The sequence below is a fragment of the Rhipicephalus microplus genome, chromosome 9 (genome assembly GCF_043290135.1).
Source record: "Rhipicephalus microplus isolate Deutch F79 chromosome 9, USDA_Rmic, whole genome shotgun sequence".
In the NCBI taxonomy this organism is placed as follows: Eukaryota; Metazoa; Arthropoda; class Arachnida; order Ixodida; family Ixodidae; genus Rhipicephalus; species Rhipicephalus microplus.
In genome coordinates, this window is record NC_134708.1 from 63033318 (window position 1) to 63057056 (window position 23739).

Genomic DNA, 23739 nt, shown 5'->3' on the forward strand with positions numbered 1-23739 from the left:
TCCAATCTCGCGTTACTCAACAAAACGCTGGTGCAGAAGAACACGGCCGCTCCACGTAAACTCTTGGCACCGTTTTTTTTTTTTTTGTGTTGACAGCAGAGCCCGTAGAAGCACCCGCCTGCTGTGGGGGCACAAGGCGTGCACTGATCGTTGCCGCCACGTCAGCGTGGCAACCATAAGCGCCCCCCCCCCCTCCCCTTTTCCTTGTTCGCTCCCGAGATAAGCGCGTACGCAGACGACCGTGGCCGCAAAGGCCATGTTCGCTTGAAAGAGGAGGCTAGCGCATCCTTCCCCGTGTATATATATATATATATATATATATATATATATATATATATATATATATATATATATATATATATATATATATATATATATATATATATATATATATATATATTGAAATCTAACAGACAATAATGCCAAAGAAAGGTTCCTGTCCACAACAAGTTATCTTTTCACCCACATTTCTTTCTTCATATCGGTCTGATGACAATTCGGTCTGATAACCTCCCCTACACTTTCTTCGGCATTATTGTTTGTTAGATTTCATTAATATTGTGTCAAAACGCGGAAACGCGGGCCATTAAGTATACTCTTATTTCCATTATTCATTAACGAGGGTCTCGTACTGGCAGACTTGGTGCCTTAGGTTGTATACGAGGGACCATTGGTCAGCTGCCAGCTCGTAATAAGTTCACGTTCTACGTGACGCCACACAGGCTCATAAGAGAGTGTGCCAACCTCGCCGCCATGGCTGCAGATGACACTGACTGACACTCTCAAGTTTAAATTCACGTATATACCGAATAAAGTGGCTGGGGGGATAGCCGCCTTCGTAGCTCAGTGGTAGAGCATCGAGCGCGTTATTTGAAGGTCGCAGGTTCGGTTCCTGCCCACGGCAAGTTATCTCGTCACCCACTTTTCTTTCTTCACATTTACCTTACAATTTGGTCTAATAACCTCCATATACTTTCTTTGACATTATTGTAAGTTAGATTTCATTAATATTGTGTTAAAACACGGAAACAGGGGCCTTTAAGTGCACACTTCTTTCCCGTATATATATATATATATATATATATATATATATATATATATATATATATATATATATATATATATATATATATATATATATATATATATATATATACGTGAATGACGGCGGCGACACGGCAAAAAAAAAAAACAGCGGCGGAGGACACTGGCCATATAACTGCTATCACAATAAAACATCCAATTCTGTTTGATTTTTGCTCACACAAGACAAATACAATCAGCCAATGCCCATTATTAGGTAATGGTGCAGCCAAAACCTCAAAAAAGAAGCTCTATTTGTTAGTATTTGCTAATTAGTTATTCTGCTCCCTCTCCGTGTACAACTCTTTTTTTTTGCTCCAATCATTTTTTTTAATCATGTACCCACTTGCAAACGCCTCAACTGTAACCCAAATATTGTTGCCATGCAAGGTATTGCTACGCTTTTCTCTACCCCGCCGCGGTTGTCTAGCGCATGGCTAAAGTACTCGGATGCTGACCCGCAGGTCGCAGAATCGAATCCCGGCTGCGGCGGCTGCATTTCCGATGGAGGCGAAAATGTTGTAGGCCCGTGTGCTCAGATTTGGGTGCACGTTAAAGAACCCCAGGTAGTCGAAATTTGCGGAGCCCTCCACTGCGGCATCTCTAATAATAATATGGTGGTTTTGGGACGTTAAACTCCACATGTCAATCAATCAATCACTACACGTTTCTATAGGTGTTATTATGGCATCAATTTACGTTCTTTCTTTTTCATATTACTCAGCCTAGCCAAACTCGCGGAATGTTGTTTGAATGTGACTTTTTTGCCCACGAGGTCCGAAAGCGCGCGACGTGGGTACCGCTGCAACGTTCTCGTGAAGAGTCTAACCTTAAAATCTATGCTCGAACACACATACATTCTAAGGAAGAAAAATAGCATTTCTGTTATTTTTGTGGAGAATCCCAACTTGCCATATATGTAACTTTTCTTTCTTTCTTTATATATATATATATATATATATATATATATATATATATATATATATATATATATGCCGATTTTATTTTGAAAAGTTCTGCCTCGTACTACTCTCCGAAGAAGGTACAATGATATTCAAAGGAGCCATAACATGCCTCTACAAAGTGAGTCATATCCGTATATATGTGGCAAATCGGCAGTCTGTTCGTTCGTCCATCCACTCTTGTCACACGAACGGACGGAGAGACGCTTCACCCCACTCACCATCATTCACTCCGTGGATAGGCTGCGAATTTCTCATGCGAAAACCACTACCGCCATCGAGTGATATTATTTTCAAGGACATATACACACACTGCCATTTAGAGAGCAATTCTTAAAACTAACTATAAGTGGCTACTACTACAACATACCACTATTACGAGGGACCCGACCAACGCCCTAAGGAGCTTCGCCCTTAAAAAGTAAAGGAGCTCTTTTTTTTTTTTTGTGGAGGTGGGGGAAAGGGTACATTGCTTCATAGCCTTGGAGAGGCAATGTAACCGTATGTCATATCTTCACAACTTTCACAACTGGACATTCAATGAGGTCATAGCGATGCAAATACAACGGGACGTGCGCTACTAACAAGTGGTCTTTATTTTGTAAGGGGGTAGTATTCGTAACCGAAACGAGGACCGCAAACTTTAAGCATGCCCGCCGGCATCAACCACGTTGGTGATTTCCTTTGCGCTCAGAGTAATCGATGGGGCATAGACACATGATGCTGGCTTGCATAGTTGATTTAATGATGGTGATGACCTCATATGAATCGCACTCACCCACAAAGGGGGATGGCCCAAGAACCGGGCGGCAGGATACTTAAAAGTAATGAAACTAAAACCGATCTGAAAAATTTGTTTAGAGATAAAACTGCGAATAAATAAATATGCTTACTGAGCAAGCAGACAGACCATGTCTGTTTCTTGATAGAAATAACTACGAATTATAAAATAAAAATTAAAAAGCAAGGATAGACTAACGCGGTAATCTTTTTGCTGCCTCAATCTAGTCGAACACAGTACAGCAAATATCCATGTGGCAGTAACCTAATGGAGTGCCGCCAAGTGATAAAAGCACGGTAACATGTACTACTATTCCTAACTTCAGCAATGGGGCGTCTAAAAACCTTTTTTTTTACAAGAATAACGAGAGAATAAAGAGAATTGTTCAATTGTTTCAATTTCGTTGCAAAAAATGCACAAGAGGGACGCTTTGAGTCCAGCTTTGTTTAAGTAATAATTTAGTTGTGGTACTGCACAGCGCAATTTGGTACAAGTAACTTATAACTGGCGAGATACACCCCACTGTTTATTCCAGCAATACCTTAAATGCTCTTAGTCTTTATATTTATCCAATGATAATTTACCCATTTCCCATTGCAAACAAGCATTTCTAAACCTTAACGCTGATTTTCGTGTGTGTGAGAGAAAGAGAGAGATAGAAAGAGAGAGAGAGCTATTCTAGTCTTTTTTGTAAGCACTGCACGTTTCTGAAATTACAAAAAAAAAACCTCTTAGTAGAGCATGTCCTGTCGTGTTCATTTGTCTCTGTTCATTTTTTTTTCGTCTGCGCCGCGATTGAATATAATGAACGAAAACTATCTCAAAGGTCTGCACTTTTGGCAGCTCTCAACGTTCCATTGCATTGCGAAGCGCGCGTACTCGTACCTTTTTCCTCCACGACTCGATTGCCCTGAAGGATTCCCTGTCCGTCGTGGAGAAGGCTAGTACGCATCCCTGTGCGCCCCTGTAGTAGGCCTTGGTGATGGCGTCGAACTCCTCCTGGCCCGCGGTGTCCCACAGCATGAGGCGCACGTCCTCGCCACGGATGCTCAGCTGGCGCTCCAGGAAGTCCACCCCGATGGTCTTCTTGTACTCGGCCGTGAAGACGCCCTTGCAGTAGCGCTGGATCATGCTTGACTTGCCGACGGCGCCGTTGCCCACCACGACCACCTTCAGGGCCACCTCGAAGTCGTCCTCCCGCATGGCTTTTCAAGTGGTAGTCCCGATCGACTGAATCGCTAAACACGGACGTCCTGTCTGACGATCGCGGTTCTGGCACCAGAACACACTTCTCGGGTACCTTCGCAGCAAGTGCGCACAGAAGCACCGTCTTCTGGTGAACTGTCTTTAGCGCAGTGAGGTCACGAACGGTATGATAACATAAACAACAGTGCTGCGATTCGGGCTGGTCCTAGTGAACGGTACTTCACACACTGTCCGAGGTCTTCTAGTTTGTCGAAAGAGGTGATGAATCCCACTGGCGCTGACACACCGCTGCTTCACCAGCCACTGAGCACGAATATCAAATACGAAGACACCACAATGCACGTATCACTGCGATGTGACACCCAATGTACGCTTGGTGTGGCAGCAGATCCAAGAGCACTGTGCGGCAGCTTTGAAACTGTTTCCCTGTCGCTGAAAGAAGTGATGATGAAATAGCAACACCGCACTATAGCACAGCGCTGAACTGCGTCGTTGTTCTCAGAGTAGGATATGCTGTAGTATGGTCATGGCGCGTAGTCCCCTGGCTGCTGCCAAGACTGCGCACGCCGGCCGCGCAGCATTCCGCTTTCAGGCAATCCTCCCTGCGGGTGAGAAGACAACTCATTGAACGTGGGAAAGAAAAAAAAAAGCAATTGTCACCATTCCATATTTACAAGAAGAAGAAGAGTACGCGATAGCGATAACCGGTGTCTCGCTGCCGCCCGGTAGGCGCAGTGGTACCGTTGAAAGTGTTTGCGACAAGACCCGGAAACATCCACAAACAATAGATATGTATGCACGGTCACGGATAGAGTTGAGCATGTCCGTCCGCAATGAACGTGCAAAACCATACGATAGAGTTGGCACAAAAGCGGGCCGGATACCAAACTTCCAATATAAAGAAGAGATCTATTTCTATTATGGCCACTTCCGCCTACTTCGTGCACGTGTTTTGCAGGAAAGCAGTAACCAACTCTTGACCTGGCCACCCATAAGGCGCGCTGCAGCGCTACTGCTGGGCCAGCCATTATCTTTTCCCAACGCGAAGACGCATATAACAATCCCGCTTACAGCCCGCAGCACACGTACGTCCCGAGTCACTGTATGGGAGCCCACCGATTGGCCGTTAATTCGGTACCAAATTCCTCAGCGTGTCTCTTCATTGTTTCCGTAAAGCAGGCCGACACACCACTGCTACAGCAGCACGTAAGACAACAAAAAGGCTGGCCCGCCCAGAAATGAGGGCACAATATATATATATATATATATATATATATATATATATATATATATATATATATATATATATATATATATATATATATATATATATATATATATATATATATATATATATATATATAACTAAAGAACTGACAACACCTACAAATATTTTTTTTACTGACGTACCGAGCACTACCGGGTCCCAGCACTTACGTACACATCCTCTCGCATCTAAGAAAAGCCCAATAAGGCTAATATTGTACGCGCCACGGGAGCAACAACCGGCCGCCGATCAAGCTCACACGGGGGTCTCCCTTTCGGAACTGGAACACGCGCTTTCACACCCTGCAGCACACAGCTCTTCGTGACGCCGACACGACGCGTCCACGACTTGCTCGACGCTGCACCCGCGTCGTGCATGCGTGGGCAGCGTAGGTTCGTCCTTGTCACGCTGACTTTTTCCCTCTCTCTCCCTCACTTCACGCGCGGCCAGTTAAACGAGGCGAGAGCGGGGACCGCCCGCGCGATCCATACTTGCGTCGCGCCCGTCCATGAAAATTCGTACGTACGAGCACGGCCGTCCCTGATGAATAATTAATCGGGCTACTGCCTCCCCCTCCCCCGCCCTTTAACCCTCTCCTCATCCTCACTCATCGCCGTCTGGACGCTGGATGGTGGGCGTGTGAACGAAGGCGAGACGTGCCTTAGACGAGCGCAGGATGGTGCCAACGAAGCTCGCCAACTGCTGTTCCGCTTCTCCTGTCGCCCAGTTCCCACCAAGACGTGCGCCAGAACGCGGAGAACGGTGCGTCGAAAAAGGAGAAAAAAAAAATGGCGCACCTCCCAAATTGCCGCGATTTCCTGCAGCGAGAAGATCGCATGCAGGCGCTCTCGCGGAAAAATGAAACAAAACAAGGACGTGCAGGAGATCTCGACTTTTCCTTTGTACTTGCCGATATGGAGTTTGCTACGCGATCGTGCACCGAGTAGTCTATAATATAACACACCGTAATACGGCGGCAACAAGGCGATGGCACAGCGTATTCTGCACGTCCATATCAGCCAGGCATCTCTTGGTACAGTAGCCCCATGGTGTCGGTCTGTCGTCGAAGTGCATCAAAGCAGGAAAAAGTTACTCGGTGAGTCGTCCGCAAGCCATGCGTACAATAGACCTTTGCGACTCACTTGCAAACGTAAGGAACAACCACTTATTAGCTCGCGCGGACGTATTATTTGTAGAAGCACGTGTTCGTGTATCCGCTAATGCAAATTCACTTCCTCTCCGACATCACCCACAAGCAGTGCCACGTTCCAGTTTCTTCCTAAGGCATTCCAGTCCAGGTCATATCGCACGCGTGCGCTAGTCCCTTCTGGTTAAACGTTGAATTCGCACGGCTAGAACACTTTCGGTCTATATTTTCGTGAATGCAAAGTGCGCCTGCGCAATGTCCCACGATCAAGAGCTCTTGTGGAAGTAACTTGGTGCCGGACGTTCTCACTGCAGTGACTCACACGTGAGGGGGAGGGGATGAGTTATTCGTTAATTGGAGCGATTAGTCTACCGCATGACTCCACTTTTTCGGAACTCTTCCGTCATTGTCCGCCATGGCGGATTATTGATTAAGGTGCTCGGCTGCAGACCCGAAGGTCGCGGGTTCGATTCCGGTTGAGGGTCGTACTTTGCAACGTCAGAGCACGTTGTAAATATTACCAGATGGCCGAAATTTCTGGAGTAATCCACTACAGCGTCTTATCCTGGTTTGGGGGAACGTTAAACTCCAGGTACTATTTAACTGTCCATCACTGTTTGCTGGGACAAAATCATTGCAACGCCGGTTTTTTTACTCGCGGCAGAGGACACCTGACGTTGCATTCTAGGAACTATTTACTTCCACCACTTGCCACCGGATAGCCTATACCAAAGTATGCCGTCGTAAGTCACATGCCACCGTTTTATTATCGTTTCCATAACTGAACTATGAAGCTTGCTCTCATTCGGAAAGGGTTGGGGCAACAGTAATATAATTGCCCCCCCCCCCCCACCCAATACGATAAGCAACTCTGTTCACGCCTACGTACACAACGGAAATTACTCGAAATCGATGTGTGGTGGCCGTCTGCTGGAGGCAGTACATTCGGCACAATAATCGAATTTCACGTAATAAAAATTAAGCAATGTTGTATATCTCCGCGAACTTGTGCAAACATTAAGCATCATCTCCCAAATGAGAACCATGTTGGGATGCGAAGCAGCAGCGGTGTGCGCATTGTTGACCCGGCTGAAACGGGCGTCGACGCGGGCGCTGGAAGAACGGTTTGAGTCAATGCTCGGTGTAGCCTTTACTCTAGTCCAGCGGGCTCTGGTGGCGGCCTCGACTAATGACGTCCCGTACTAGGGATGTCAACCTGCCCGGTGGGGATAAGGGCTATCTGGCACAGCCAGCATCAATAAAGGTTTTTTCCTCCTCCTCTTACTCGAGTAAACATTTCTCTGAAACGCAAACACCAGGGAGGAGGGTTGTTTCGTGTAAGCTTCATAGCAGATAGATGAGCCGAGTTTCCACTCGTCGTGTGGTCGAGTGTTGCAGGCGGTTGAGAGGGTGAAGCGAGAGAGAAGTGTGTTGCTAGCGGGTGGAGGAGCAACACAACCTAGTTGTGTTGGGAGGAGCCGGCAGCTGCTGCGGGTGAGGAAGAGAGTGACGCCAACGCTCAGCTGTGACTTGACCTATATACTTGGCATCGTTCCAACAACTGCGGCGGGGCGAACGCCCTTGGCACGGAGACACGGACTGACATCGTTACACAGGCTACTCAAAGAGCTGCTTCACATATAAAAAAAAAAACCCTGACCGTACAAGTGAGAAAGAAGCGTTTTTACGTTTCGAAACCTGTTCAGGATCATTTTTCACAATGCAACGGACGGGAGCGCCTTTGTCCAGTTTTGAATACATTATAGGACGTAATGAACGGCCTTAAAAGCACCACATGTCTCCGCTGCTCTGCATGTCCTGTTAACTGTATTTGGTGTCGTCTCTATTCTTTACTTGATCAGCGACCGTAATATTCGCAAGTGCCACACGCTACCCGACCAGATGAGCTGGACTAACTCTCCCCGTGTTTATATATACCTGGACTACTTTCGGGAGATGACATCTATACTCACTCACTTTTATCACTAATATTAGCCAGCGAACTCTAGTGGCTAAGGTACTCGGCTGCAGACCCGCAGGGTGCGGGTTCGAATCCCGGCTGCGGCGGCTGCATTTCCGATGGAGGCGGAAATGTTGTAGGCCCGTGTGCTCAGATTTGGGTGCACGTTAAAGAACCCCAGGTGGTCTAAATTTCCGGAGCCCTCCACTACGGCGTCTCTCATAATCATATAGTGGTTTTGGGACGTTAAACCCCACATATCAATCAATATATATATACTCTTGTTCTTTTTAATGGGTCACATTGGCGTCACTAATTCGACGATCGCAAATCTTCAACGCCGTCGCTTTACCTGTCCGATTCGTCATCAACGTGGGCGCATCCGTAAACGCCTTCCAGAAGATTAGCGTCGCAAGTTCGCGTTTCTCCGACACTCGCCGCACCCGCCAAACTAATCGCAAATCGTGGGCCTCTCTTGCTCTGCGCCGCGCGAGCGCGTGGCCAGCCCATCTGTCACGGTAACTTAGTCTATAGCGTGAGCAAAATCAAGACAGCAGAGGCAGCCGTGGCGGTAATGGTGGCCTCACGTGTATCCGCTCCTCGAATACCCAAGGCTGCGGGTTCCATTCCTGGCCACTGCGGGAACATCATACGAAATGCTTGCACACACGGACACAGAGAAGCAATGCATACGCTAGAAGGGTCAGAATAGTAAAGGCGGGTGCAATTGTGGTTCGTTTTACCATCGGATAGAGGAAGTACATTCTTGCTGCTCAGCAGGAGTGCACCTAACTCTGCTGATTGGTGCATTGCGAACTAGATTACGCTGGCTATTTCAATGAGCTAATTAAGATAATGAGGCGTGAAGGTCTCCTCATGTGGGGTAAGGAAATGGATTGGAAGTACTACGGGCCCAAGACAGGAACAAACAGGGCTATATAGACACCAGGACTGCTCTAAGAATTAAAAAGTGTGGCGCCGCTGTCTCAGCAGTGTTTTGTTTGAGTGTTTCGCGCTTATTTGCAACAGCCAAAGCGTGCAACACGGCAGCTTCCAGGAAGCGTTTGCGTAATAAATTCTCGCAAAGAGAAGGGGGTAAAGGGCAATAAAATGGTAAAAAAATCGACCAATTTGGCGGATGTTTTCAGATCTACCTTTGAGTTGAAGTCTAAATTCGAATCCATGATCAATACAATAGACTGCTGAGATGGATGAAAAACGTTTATTGGGGTCCTGAAGGATTCCACCCTCGTTTTATAGGGGTAGGATCGCGGGCCGCTCCCACGTTGGGACGGGGAGGCCCAGCCTCGCCGCCGCATCGTGGGCCTTCTGGACAGCCTTGAGTTGTTGTATGAGAACCGGACTCGTGAGCATTAAATGAAAGTTCTCAGAAAAGAAGACAAGAATAACAAGGAAAAGATGGCTTTCGGCTTCGATTCATCGTATAGCTGTAAAAAAATCAGTTGACGTTTTGTACAGGGGTATGTATGCAGCTTTGGCTACGGTAAATGTAATCGATAATGTTCGTGCTCCCTTATTGATTCTAAAAATAACTTCCTCCCTTTCTCTACCGCAGAGGCCCACTCTGCTAAATGAAACACATATAAAAATCAACAGCGCATAAAGAGCGTTTCTCCCTTAATGTTCAGACTGTGCAAGTACGCATGCATGCACATATACTGACACACTCACAATCCAAGCATATAGTAAGAAAGGAGAGAAATCCTCAGCCAACAATGTCCAAACGCACCCACGCACGCGCACACGCAAAAACTTGGAGAGTCACAGAGTGTTAATATCCCTTCTCACTCGTACAACGCCGGCCCGCTCAATTACATTATGATATTTTCGCTTTATTTGGCTCACACTCCGGGCGCTCTTAGAGCCGACGAAAACATTGTGTACAAGCCCCAAAGCAAGTGCTGCTTGAGCCTCAAGCCTCCGTTTCACGTCACCCGCCAGCGAAACGCCTAATTGCCGCCACTTCACACACTCGCGATTATCGCTGGACGGTTTTTCCCGACAACGAAGGTGTACGCTCCCGCCAAATGAGATACCGTAAAACGTCGCACATAACAGGTGACATGACGACCGCGAGTTTCTCGATCGCTTTCGGGAATTTCGTTGCCCTGAAGCAAGGCCTTTGGCGATAGCTCTTGTTACCCCGAGAGAGTCTATAGCATCGCTATACTTGAGATGCGGACAACATGCTTCGAAAACAATCTGTGTGCTATACTAAGGCTTACCTCCGTCATGCGTTAAAAGCAATGCTGGTGATAACGCGTTACTTGTTTCAGTAACTTATATAGTAACGTATACTCGTTACAATTTTAAATCTGTAACGGGTAACCTATTTACGTAACAATTTTTTCGGTAACGTGCGGTGTCATGTTACTCAGTACCTAATCATCTTGTAGGTGCCATTTTCCTAGAGCTCACTCAACCCAATGAATTCTTTTGTCGCACCGTCGAACAGCTGTCCGCCTGCAGGTTTTGGCAAAGAAAGCGAGGGTGTAATGGCGTTTTCTTTTTTTTTCTCTTTTTAGAAATTGCGATTGACGGCTGCACAATGAAGTCGATCACTGCTGAGAAATTCAATCGCGATCGGGTTTCATAGCCGTCTAGGCAGCGGAACCGACCTCTGGGCCAGTCCCCTCTTTTGGGAGAAATAAAGTTTTGATCATCATCATCATCAGTGGTGCAGCGTGTGACGTCGGTGTAAGAGGAGCAAGGGTGTACATCTTTGATGGTTTGTCAAATAAATAGCTTTAGTTATCTCATATTGGAAAACTAGCATAGCTTGCACACAAGGCGCCCCGCAAAAGGGGCAGCAGAGCTCACGGCTACATAGGCAGCCCTGCCTATTGGACTATTGCGAATTTTCCCTCTCTCTCTCTCTCTCTCTCTCTCTCTCTCTCTCTCTCTCTCTCTCTTTCGCGCTATTCTCTCCTTTTCTTGCCAGATGTATTTTGCTGTGTGTGTTCCTTTCTTTTTTTTCCCTCTCTTTCCCCGTCTACTTCTTTCTCTTTTACCTCTTTTAAATATTTTTCTTTCTGCCCTTTTGTTCTCTCTGTGTACATTTTCTACATCTGGTTTCTTTCCGAGTCTTTTTCATACTGTTTTCCCACCAGTACTTTTATTGTAACTTTCCTTATTTCTCTTTCTACCTTTAATTCTCTCTGTAGGCTCTTGTTTCTATACAATGCATTACTATCTCCCTTTCTTTCTCTTCCTCCTCACCTACACATTCCTTTACGATCCCTTTCCTAGTATACTATAGAAGACCTTGCTTTTCTATAGCGTGCCTGGAAAGCCGAGTAGTTAAAACACTCACCCTCGGATTGCGGACACACGAACTCGAATGTCGCCTCGCGAAGAAATTTTATTTCATTTTTTTTTTTTGCGAGTGGGCCTAATCAAGTGACGTCGAGTCAACTCGCGTCTATGGTGGACCTAATAAAGTTGTTTCACTACCTCATTTCCGTACAAGTACTATCTTTCTCTATCTTCTCTCTCTGTACTTGTCGCGCCCATCAATATTACTGCATCCCGCATCAAAGAAATTGGCGCACGTGTTCAGGGAGCGAAAAAGATCAAGAAGAGGACGAAAAGGGCGCGCGCCGGTTCATGACGATCATCCTGGTCCCTCTCCTTTCTTCAGATGATGATAACACCAATACATATTGTTCTCTCCTCGTAACGAAATGTAGCACAACGCTGTTTTTTGTGGCCTCCGTGACCAGCTAAGGCAATGCGCCGTAGCCAATCACGGAGGCCACACTATTTAAGTAATTTTATTTTTTTTAATCAGAAATGAAATATTTTCCGTGAAATTTCAGGCAAGATTCGTGAGATCGTAAGCGCAGTCAAAATTCGTACACTTTACGGGAAAATCAGAACAGTTGGCAGGTATGATTTTCTCATCTCCTTACCCATATCTGTTCGCAGTTCACGCTGCCTTAAACAACTCCACGGATAAAAATGAGTTATTTAAAATTGTTTACAACATGTAAGAATTTTGCAGGAGTTTCCACCAAGTAAAAAATATGTCATCGGAAAAAGCAGCGTAGATTATAAATACATAATCGACAAACGACACAAGGCTCACATGTGTCTTCCTTCTCACGACTCTTCTCCCACGCCTATACACACCGTATGGTAACGACGTTACGCTACTACGTACGGCAGGTGCTGCAGCAAATTCCTTTGAAGAGGACGCACCGCACCGTATAAGCGAGATATTGTGGTACCTCACGGCCTCGTAGACACCCGCATCAGCTCTAAACGCATGGAAGGTCTCATCCTTTCTCTCTACGGCCTAGAACTTCGCACGAACTTCATACTTTTCTTTCCTGGAAGTTCACAGCACCTGAAGGCGCTTGCATGTCTTGACGGAATACGATGGATGAGCCGCAGCTTTAGCTGACCCTGCTCGATTGCTGCGAAAAAAGTAAAGGGCTAAAGGCAATAGCTGAATGGCTTGGCATGAGATAGGAAGATGAAAAAGTGGGTAAGGGATCATTATCCACACTATATGAAAGAAAACCCACATGGGCACGACGATAGTTATAGCGCGAGAACAAAACGACGACACAGAGACAAGAAGGACACGAAAGACACGAAAGACGTGTCCTTCTTGTCTCTGTGTCGTCGTTTTGTTCCTTCTTGCCTCTGTGTCGTCGTTTTGTTCTCGCGCTATAACTATCATCATGCCATACCAACTAGCCCAAGCAGCCACATGAACACGTTACGCAGTGAGTAAAATGAACAATGGATGTTTAGTTAGTGCGACGGAATGTACATAAGTGAGAAACTTGGCCAGGTACGGTATCAGGTTGGGTGGGTGGTGAAATGGAATTCAGAGTTCGCAGGCGTAAAATGTAATGAGCTCACAAAGAGCAGCGTAAGCTATAGCCATGCTGTCTTTGCTTTCCCTTCTCTTGGGCTCACGACTTAGGATAGTTCGTAAGAGTTCATCGTAGAATAACTATAACATCGCTTTTTCCGAAGCAAATCTTATGTGAATTCAGTGACATATCAATTTATTTTTCTACGGTCCGCATTTTAACTTTTTGCGCTGTTATAATTACTCCACGATGAAGTAGACATGTCTGCGTGTGTATTTTATCCTGCAGTGCATAATGATCTTAATGTAACAAACTATGACAAACAGTAGAGATGGCAAGTGAGCACCACGACCCAAATAAATAATTGATGAGGTCTAACGTCCCAAAACCACAACGTGATTTGATAAACGCCGTGGTAGAGGGCTCGGGAAATTTCAACCTAATTGAGTTTTTTACGGGCGGTAACAGCGCACAAACTCGCGGAACAAAGAGAAGGGACACAAACAAGCGCTGACGCAAGTGGCTATTCTTGCCGCCAAAAGGCTGGGTCTTAAATTAAGTTTGTACGAGGAAAAGAAGCCCTTGTAAAGAAATAAACTGAAGCAGGACTGTGTCACCAACTCGGCCAACTATCAGTCCTGGATTCTTTGACGTTCTCCTAAATTGGAGTCGCGAGCGTTTTCGCCTCTTTCGAAAACGCGAAAACTGCATCCGGGATTCGATCCCGCGACCTGCGGGTCAACAGTAGGTTACCATGGCCGATAAACGCCACGACTTGGCGAACGTAGATTGAGTTTTTTTTTTTTGTTAAAGAAGACAAAGCGTGCAAACACGGACACAAGAGACACCACAGACAGCGTTTGTGGTGTCTTGGCTTGTTTCTCTATTTTCTCGGCTGCTGACCCGCAGGTCGCGGGATCGAATCCCGGTTGCGGCGGCCGCATTTCCGATGGAGGCGGAAATGTTGTAGGCCCGTGTGCTCACATTTGGGTGCACGTTAAAAAACCCAGGTGGTCGAAATTTCCGGAGCCTTCCACTACGACCTCTCTCATAATCATATGGTGGTTTTGGGACGTTAAACCTCACATACCAATCAATCAATCACTCAATCAATCAATCAATGTTTCTCTCTTTTATGAGTAACCTTCCTTCTTTTTCGTTCCCAGAATTTTATATTTAGACATCATCTTCTTGCTCTATTTTTTTACTTCTCTTTACCTTACCATCCCTTCCCTCCTCCTCAACCATCTCTCCCATCCTTCGCTATGCTACACTGTGCATTTCTATGCTATGGTTTACCCTCTCACATCTCATGACCACATCCCCCCAAGTCCCGGCTCTCCAGTTCGCCCTGTCGCGTCTCTCATAATCGTATGGTGGTTTTGGGACGTTAAACCTTACACATCAATCATCAATGAAACCAGTGACAGGGCTACGACTATTGACCTCCCGGTCACGACATGGAATCAGCCGGGCAAATGGCAACACCCCGTATACATGACCTGAACGAAGTATTTTTTTAGGCATCCATCCACTGAATGGCACACAGTGTCGCTACCATTGCATGCAGGACAGTTGCCTAGATGTCATCATAAGCCGTGTGTCCTAGTTCCTCGGTGTCGAGAACCAACCTCGACAAACTGATGCGATAACGGCCCGATATTGTTACCGAGATATAACCTACAAGCGTATACAGCCAATCCCCTCAAAGCCGCTCACATCTCCAGAAAGGGCCAATCCGTTGTTCACGCAACCAGACGCAGTACGGTGCCGCCATATTTAGGTCAGGCAGCCGCCATGTCAGGCGATGACGTGATTTCGCTTGCATCCGTGCAACGAAAATCTCCGGAAGACCTCGGCGAAAACCACTGCCTCAAAGGAAAATTATATATAAACGGCAGGGTATTTCGAAGAGCAAACGGCGCCAAGGGTGCCGATGCACTTAACCTTACGACGTCGTGACGTCAGCCCCAGGGGCCAGTCACGTCTGTGAATGTCGCCAGACGTTTTGCAGAAAGTTCGCGGTATGGCATCATGGAAGAATAGCGTGTGATTCGAAAGAATGCGGAGGCTTGGATAAAATAACGAAATAAATCAGCGAATTCTGAGCATCTGCTCAGTATATCGCTATAGCGTACGTCCCAAAATAATGTGGGTATACAATATACAATATAACAGAAACTTTGGAGCACCTATAGGGTCAAATAATGATCGGCGGGCCGGAAACAAGCTGTAGATATATATACAAACTTCTGATTTACCAAGCGTATACTTGTATCGAAAAAAAAAATATTCTGCTAAGGTACTTCATGTGGCCAAGCGCCAGCTGAATATATATATATATATATATATATATATATATATATATATATATATATATATATATATATATATGTGTGTGTGTGTGTGTGTGTGTGTGTGTGTGTGTGTGTGTGTGTGTGTGTGTGTGTGTGTGTGTGTGTGTGTGTGTGTGTGTGTGTGTGTGTGTGTGTGTGTGAACAAAACTGAGCAGTGTTATACTATATCCTAACGAAAAAAAGAAAGAAAAGCTTTGCGGATTGGGCACCGAGGTTGGCATTTACCCAAAATTCTATTGTACATTGTTTGTTGTAAGTGTAAACGTCGACCAATCTTCACACAGGTAGCAGGACATACAGATATCGATGACGACCTGCCAATGGCGAGTAGTACTTGTGAACGAAAAGCTATAGCTCCGTAAATTTGACCTCGGGGTCCGTTTTCATAGACCATGCTTGCGCTATAGTAGAGTGTTCATTACATAACTAAGAGTGTGCAAAAGCGACAGCAGAAGTATTATTATAAGTAATAAAACTGCGCTTAGGGCGGGACGAGATGAAGACACGGACACGGCGCCGTGTACGTCTTCCATCTCATCCCGCTCTAAGCCCCGTGTTTTTCTCCATCCACAAAGCACTAACCAACTCTATCAAGCACACTGCTCAGGTTATTCGCAAAGGCCGTCGATCAGTCAGCAAAACTTCGTCCGAGCAAATACGATTGTGAACTCGGCCGCCGACGTCTTCGTACATGGCAAAGTAGGGACAAATGGCCAGCACAAAGCTACGGACACTGTCGCAGAGCGGCGATCAGCGTAGATAAAACAAAAAGGGGAGCTCAGGACGAAGGCCGGAGGCGGTAATCCCTTGCGTGAGCGACATAATTGGCCGGCCATTATTACGGGCCCGCCAAGCACCGTATACCTCGAGTCACGACTATGACGGATGAACGGAACGAGAACGGAGGAATGGCCGTCTGGCCGTGTCCGCTGAGTGTCCCTCCAGGACAGAGTGGCCACGCACTCGCGTGTCGAAGGAGGTCGCGAGAAGGGACTCTCGAGCAAACGTGTCCGAGGACGTTCTCCACCCGGTGAGCAAACAAACGGAGGCAAAAGGACGACGCAAATCGAAGCGAAACTGGACTGGAAAGGCGTGCTGCATGCCGGATGCCCCGTTAGTTCAAACTACTCCTACGCCAAACGCTATACGATTATCCATATTGCGAACGTATACAGAGTAATCCTTCAGTAGCACAGGCATCGTTTCGCGCTCGTGAGCACCGCCCTTATATAAACGAAGTTTCTTGGGTTGCTCGCGTTCCGGAATAAACTTGGATGACATGTGAAAGTCGTCGGATGACGTAGTGATAATTTCAAAACAGTCATGCTGGCTTCTCGTACTATACTTTTACGTAGCCGTAGCGTAAGCTGGCTGTGTTGCGTTTCTTGATATCCCTAGCACAAATACGACTTCCGTTCAAGCATTAATAACAACTAACCGACAATGATGCCAAGGAAAGTATAGGGGTTGTTATCAGGAGTGATTGTTATACAATTACTTCCAACGTTAATGATGAATTATGTAAATGTGAAGAAAGAAAAGCGGACAAAAAGAAAACTTGCCGCCGGCAGGGAGCGAACATGTGACCTTCGAACAACGCGCCAGTTGCTCATCAAGTGAGCTACATTGATGGTCGTCCCTCAGTCCACATTTATAGGGGTATATACTAAAACTTCTAACATTTTGTCAACGAAAAAACGAGTCCTCACGTACCCACTTCTTTCCTGCCTTCAAACACGTGCATTGTGCTCGCACAACATCGGGACAGCCTCAAGAAAGAAGTAGCTATTTACAGTAATCCGAGAAAGTTATGCTCAGACGAATGAAACTCCGGTCACCAGCTTTACGGAAAGGCTGGCGAGTACTTCACGACAGGCTGTCCAGTTGAGCTTGGTCAAACCACCCGCGAACGGTACGGGTCAATTCGTCCCAGTCGGCAGGATGCATATGTCATCGCGGCTATATATAGTTTCTGTGCAAGTCAGGTCAATGAGTGAGTCCACCCGCAGAACCACAGCCATGCACAGTGGGTGTTTCATTTTCATACGGGTTTTTCGAAACATTTAAAGGTGTCATGTGGATTATATACACACTCTCTTGCAGTATAAGGACATAAATATCACAATCCGTCGGCAATATGTCTATACACACTTTGAGTGAAAAAGTAAGTATTCACGCCAAGGTGTTGTACGAAACCTAGAAGCTTCGGGCACTGAAAGCAGGTGAAGCTCCCTATTGGGAAAAAAGTTGGCGCTGACGCTTTCCTGGAGCACTCCTCGCTCCATAAACCATCGCTGCTCTTCCAGTTGTCTGGTCGCTATCGTATAGTCTGTACTGTCATTTTAAATGTAGTAGAATACGTGCGGATGTACTCTGTGAACGTGCCCTTCTAAAGGTCTTTACAGCGTAAAGACTCGCCTTTACAGCGTACCTGATAGCTCTATTGGGAGAACCACATGCCCGTGAACGCGGAGCTAGGTACTGGGTTTGATCCTTGTAGAAGCAAAATATTTGAAACTAGGCTTTTTTTTACTGTACCCGTACGGATATCTGGATTGGAGAGTCAATTTCTATTTCATTATACTCTTTCATAGCGTCAATTTCTGATTCAACTGTCAGCGAAATAACAGTAGTAATAAGCAGTTAGTAATGTTAGTAATGTACTAAAAGTTAGTCTTGTAGTAATAAGCAGGTAATCATTGAAAAACGAAAGGCATACTGGTTATGGCAGCACTGTAACTAGGTTCGGCAACGAGATGTGGTATAGATAAGGAAAGTGCTTGATCGCAAATAAAACATGGGACACAGGCGCCGTTATCTAGCTGTTCGCTACACAGTACACCTATTTTTGTTGTTCACTATCTCAGAAAGTTGCACGCGCTTTTTCACTAGCCATCATCTATCTCTTCTCGAACTATTTGGTCGAGTTTCGCAAAAATTAACAGATTTCAGTACTGCGGTGCTACGGTGTCTTGTCTTAGCGTCCAGTTTTGCCAGACTGCTCAGCAAACCACACGCCCTACCCCTTAATCAAGTCGTTGTTTCTTATGTCTCACCTGATGTTCTTCGCATACTATTTAATCATTGCGATAAGCTTATGCAAAGTGAACAAGAGTGAAACAGAAATTATTCGACTGACACTGCCTCCACAGTCCGTATACTCCCCGCATGTGTATCGCCCACATCACCTAGTAAGAGACCTGCATTTTCTTTGTTTCTTTTTTTTATTTTATTATTTAAACTTTCTTTCAGCACACGCTCGCCTTGTTTCCCCCCCCCTTTTTTTTTAAATTTCATATCGAGCGGAACATCATGCAATACGCTGGCTAATCATTCCGTTTTTCAATGAAGATCTTTCTCCATCTTTATCTGCATCCCTTTGCGTTGTTCCCGCCTTTTCGGCGCTATAGTAACCATACAGAACTACACATAGGTTTTGCTACATGACTTCCATAAAACAAAAAAATTATCGCACAGTACGGCTTACCGCACACAAAACTTTTGTTCGGTACCCCATGTGAATGAAGCTATGGCTTGTCCAGACCGACCACCTAGCTATAATCTCGTTTAACTCGATTCTTACCAAACACAACCATCTTGTCCAGCATGCTCAAACTAGGCCGAGGAGGGGGGGGGGGAGCGCTTTATTCACTCGGATCTATCCTCCATTTGCCCGGCCGTCCACTTTTCTTCGACGCTCACCGCCTGTCCCGGAAGTGGAAGACAAATAACTGCACACACGTCGACAGCGTTCCACGCTAACCCACTGCTAGCACTACACGAGACAGCAATCTCACCACGGGCCACGGACCTTCCGTCGTTGGTCCCCCGTAATCATCGTGCCGGCATGCGCAATACGGCACTCACGGCCAACGCGTGTTTGTCTTGCTGTCGGACCACGGGCATTCGGAATGTATGTCTGCGTCGACCCGGCCCCGTTAACCTCGCCGCACGAATGAAAGCCCAGCTCGTTAACACGCGTTTTCCGCGAGCCGCTCTGCCGTAAACAGTGAGATCCGCAAGAAGCGGCGAAAACAACTTTCGTCGCTTCCTGCGGAACTCGCCATTCGGCCGGCTGTAGCCGGCCTTTCTAGGATCGTCACGACAGACACGGCATAAAGGCTGGTTTATAGGCGGCAAAACGAACGGGTCGCGTGCAAACTCTCACTCGGCTCTCTTCACACTCAGCGCACGCGCACCATCGTTTTAGGACGTGACCCCCCTCCTCCTCCACGCAGACAGACGCCATCGTTAGAGAAGGGATCGACCCCAATTACGCCTCCTCGTGCGACACCGTGTGCAACGTAAAAAAAAAACAACACAGAAATGTGCAGACAGTCTTATTCGGCCCCCCGTTATTATCCAAAAGGGAAGTCCGGTGAAGGGTCAGCACGGTCGTAACACTTTTTCCACCCAGCGATGAAAGAGATAGATGTGCCCCGACCGCGCGGAACGGCTCGTGCGTCGTCCAGCTGCGAGACGAACTCCTGCCTGGACAATGAGCTGGCTTTGGCGAGACGGGTTCGCCATTACGTCGGTCCTTGATGAGCGCAACCTCGACGAGCGGCGTCCCCCTGATGCCGCGAGAGGCCGAGTCGCACATTCGAAAAGATTTCTCCACTCGGCGACACTTAGGCTGCGCGGAAATCGGAGAGGGCTACTATGCGTATAGTAGCCTTTACAATCATTACTCAGAAGCTTCTGGGCTTAGTTTGATTTTCGAGGGAGCAAGACAAAAAAAAAAGGCTGTGATTTTCACGAATTCTATTACCTGTGAAAAAGAGCATCCGTTGCTATATGGAAGCGCTAACGATCTCCTAAACAAAATATAGTTTTAACAAAAGACAGAAGTTCGGATGAAGATGGAAGCTTGATGATAGTGCCTGCAACTCCGAAAGAGTTACAGGTTTTTGAAAGCAAGTAGACAAAACATCAATCAATTAATTCATTTTAGCGGTTACTATCAATTCGCTCTACGGTTAATTCGAACTATTTTCTCAGTCCCTTGTCAAATTTAACGGTCAGCAGTATGTGACACTGTGCAAGATTTCACTATACACCCAGCTGCAGCCTTTATCCTACAACCTCTATTTCAACAAAGAAAATTTGCAGCCGCTTTATCTAAATTACGTCGACGCTCTCAGTCGACTACATCACTATGAAAAAAAGACCTAGTGTATGATTTATATATTATATCGCTCTCTTGGAGCACTTTCCATGTTAGAAGTTCGTTTCCGCGCGTGCGCGTGACAACTGACATCATATCGTCACTTCATCACGCGATGACGACTTTTTGCATCACTCATGCTGACGCCGGTCAGCTTCCACGTTTTTCGACACATCTGAGGACTTCGACTTAATATAAACTTAGCAAAGCCGGCTTGCAGTTCTCACACGCAGGATGAATAACAGAACCACAGTCTCAATGACACTTCTAATGTCAATCACGTTACTTCAGAACAATTGGAACCAAGGCATGAAACATAGCTTATCACGATGATAGCCCCTTTGTATGGCTCACAATCACTGTGGGGGTTGGCCAAGCTCGAGTAAAATCTTCTTGTCCTTCTACTCTTCTTCTTCATCTTTTTCATCATCGTCTTCTTCTAAACTTTATTATTTATCCTGTACATGACGCGAACGTACCGACCTGGCTACGACCACGACGGAAGGGAGGTCGGGCCTTCTGGCCATATTGTGTGTCTACTGGACAACCAGGACTTGACTGTTGTACGTTGGTAATTTGGTGAGCTTGACATCGGTCCCCAGTGAACCACAGTCCCAGAGAATAGGTTGTAATGTGCGCATATTTTCTTTGGAAATTTTGCACTTTTGCAAATTTCGTTTCTAGTTGTCTCGCTGTTATGGCTTGTGCTCTGTTTAGGTTTGCAAGGGGGTGCGGGTAAACTGTTCAGCCTAAATAGAAGTGTTTGAAAATTTCATAGTACTCACGTATTGAAGGTGGACATCTTCGACCGGTATCTGTCTGGCTGAGTGAACTTTCGTACTAACAACATAAACTCTCCAGCCAAGTTATTGGCCAAAAATAAAACTTATACTGTGAACTGGACATACCTAGGTATTCCAAACATGTGTCTCTCCCCCCCCCCCCCCCTATTCTCGATCTCTTTTTCAGACATGGCGAGTCCTCGAGCTTGTGTAATCGGCTGTGCAAAATCAAGACAACCGTCGAACAATAGCGCGGGTGCCGGGCGGATTACCGCGAGTGATTTGGGGAGAGCCCGTTTTTTGGAGGTCGATCGCGGTCACTCAAGGCCGCCGCCCGGTTGTTTCCGGCCGCTGGCCGATAGCGGTCAGTTTCCGAAACGGGTCACGCGCGTGGACCTGCCGAGAAGAAAGAGCTCGCGCGCCACGGCTTCTCCGAACGAGTGCATCGAGGCATGCATGCACGCTGCGTACAAAGGAAAACCGGCGGCAGACCCCGTAGTCGAGGCGCGCGACACATGTACAAAAGAGACAAAAACACGAGACGGTCCTAAGGAGAGGAAAACGGGGCAGGCGATTCTAGCCAATTCAGCGCCGTGAAAACCATCGAGCGGCGAAGCTATCACCTCTTTCGTCAGACGTTTACATCTTGCTCCTCGTTTTCGGTAACCTTTTCAGTGGGGCTTTCTCTGTCGCTTATTTGTTTTTCAGGTATTTCCGATGGAGGCGGAATCGTTGTAGGCCCGTGTGCTCAGATTTGGGTGCACGTTAAAAAACCCCAGGTGGTCGAAATTTCCGGAGCTCTCCACTACGGCGTCTTTCATAATCATATGGCGGTTTTGGGGCGTTAAACCTCACGTATCAATCGATCAAAACAATCAATCATTATTTGTTCTTCAGGTCTGTCAATTTGAATTTCTCGCGACGTACGTTCATTCACGCATGGAACCCTATGTATACGGTAGCGTCCATGAGTTGCCGTGCCCACTCCGTAGCCGTGGCCCATACTACTCTCCGGAAACGCATATTGCGACCACTGTAGCACAGGAACGCAAGCATCATCATCATCACTTAACATCACCATCATTATTATTATTCTCATCATTACTGTGATTACTTCGAACATAATAATATTCATCATAATTTGATTGTTATTCACTGCCCCTCCTTGGTTACTACTACTACTACTACTACTACTACTACTACTACTACTACTACTACTACTACACGACGCGAGGTCACAGGGTAATCAGCTTCGCTTTAAAATTACAGTTCAAACACTCTGCACGCAATGTTAACCAACGAAGCTTAATCGCGTGAACCCGGTATTCATTGAAGAAGAATGGCGATTTGGGCTAGTTGGTTTGAATTCATGATAGTAAGGGTTGCAGCGCGAGCGCGAATGTGCTAGAAGAAACAGACGAAAGCCGAGGTACGGAAGGCAAAGAGGACAACACGAGCGCTGTGTTGTCCTCTTTGCCTTCCGTACCTCGACTTTCGCCTGTTTCTTCTAGCACATTCATGCTCGCGCTGCAACCCTTACTATCCGGTATTCATCCCGAAATGGAATCTATCCAAATGTGTTTTGTCATAGGTTTATTTTTTTTTATTCTTGCGACCACATTTAAGAGATGAGTGCTTCAAGCTTTGTCTTTGCACACAATAGCTTAAATCATATTGAAAACACCGAAAGTACTTTTCTGGCAGCGATTCATGGTGCGAAAGGTAGGATCCTCTATATGTAAAACAGGAAGAGAAGCGAGTGCGAGCGTGGGGACCCTTCAATGCAGCGAAGGCTAGCATTGCTCATTCATTATTGGAGCTCTCTGCACACTCACGGACCGCCAAACTTTTGCACCTCCCAACCAAGCACACCTTTGCTGAAAACGCGTATCCCCAAATGAGCAAAAAAAAAAAAAATTCAACCGCATACGTGGGAATGGGAGTCGCATCTAAACTTATATCACAAGTTTCCAGAAAAGAAAAAATAAAGGAAGCGAAGAATGCGGTAGACTGCACAGCCTTCCTCAGTCACGACACAACGTGCTGCAGCGCCATCAGGGTGCCACCCGAAATTACTATGATAAAAAATGGCTGGCTGGCGGATTGCGTGTGCCGTTCACACGTGTACACCGCCGCGGGGAAATCCGACGTGGTCCTTTGTAGGATGCACGCGCCACTGT

At 46.4% G+C, this 23739-nt stretch overlaps 1 protein-coding gene across 2 annotated transcripts in view; it reads right to left on the reverse strand.

Moving 5' to 3' along the window:
* Nucleotides 1–23739, reverse strand: part of Rab23 (RAS oncogene family member Rab23) — a 65509-nt gene that overhangs the window by 10507 nt on the left and 31263 nt on the right. The window contains exons 1-2 of one of the 2 annotated variants that reach the window (XM_075873742.1): nt 5443–5602; nt 3712–4634 (exon numbers count right to left, since the gene is read on the reverse strand). In XM_075873742.1, the coding sequence (XP_075729857.1) occupies nt 3712–4029 (318 nt within the window). In that variant the 5' untranslated portion in view covers nt 4030–4634; nt 5443–5602. Of the gene's footprint in view, nt 1–3711; nt 4635–5442; nt 5603–23739 lie in introns of those variants that run through there. The other variant, XM_075873741.1, reaches the window with a different exon arrangement.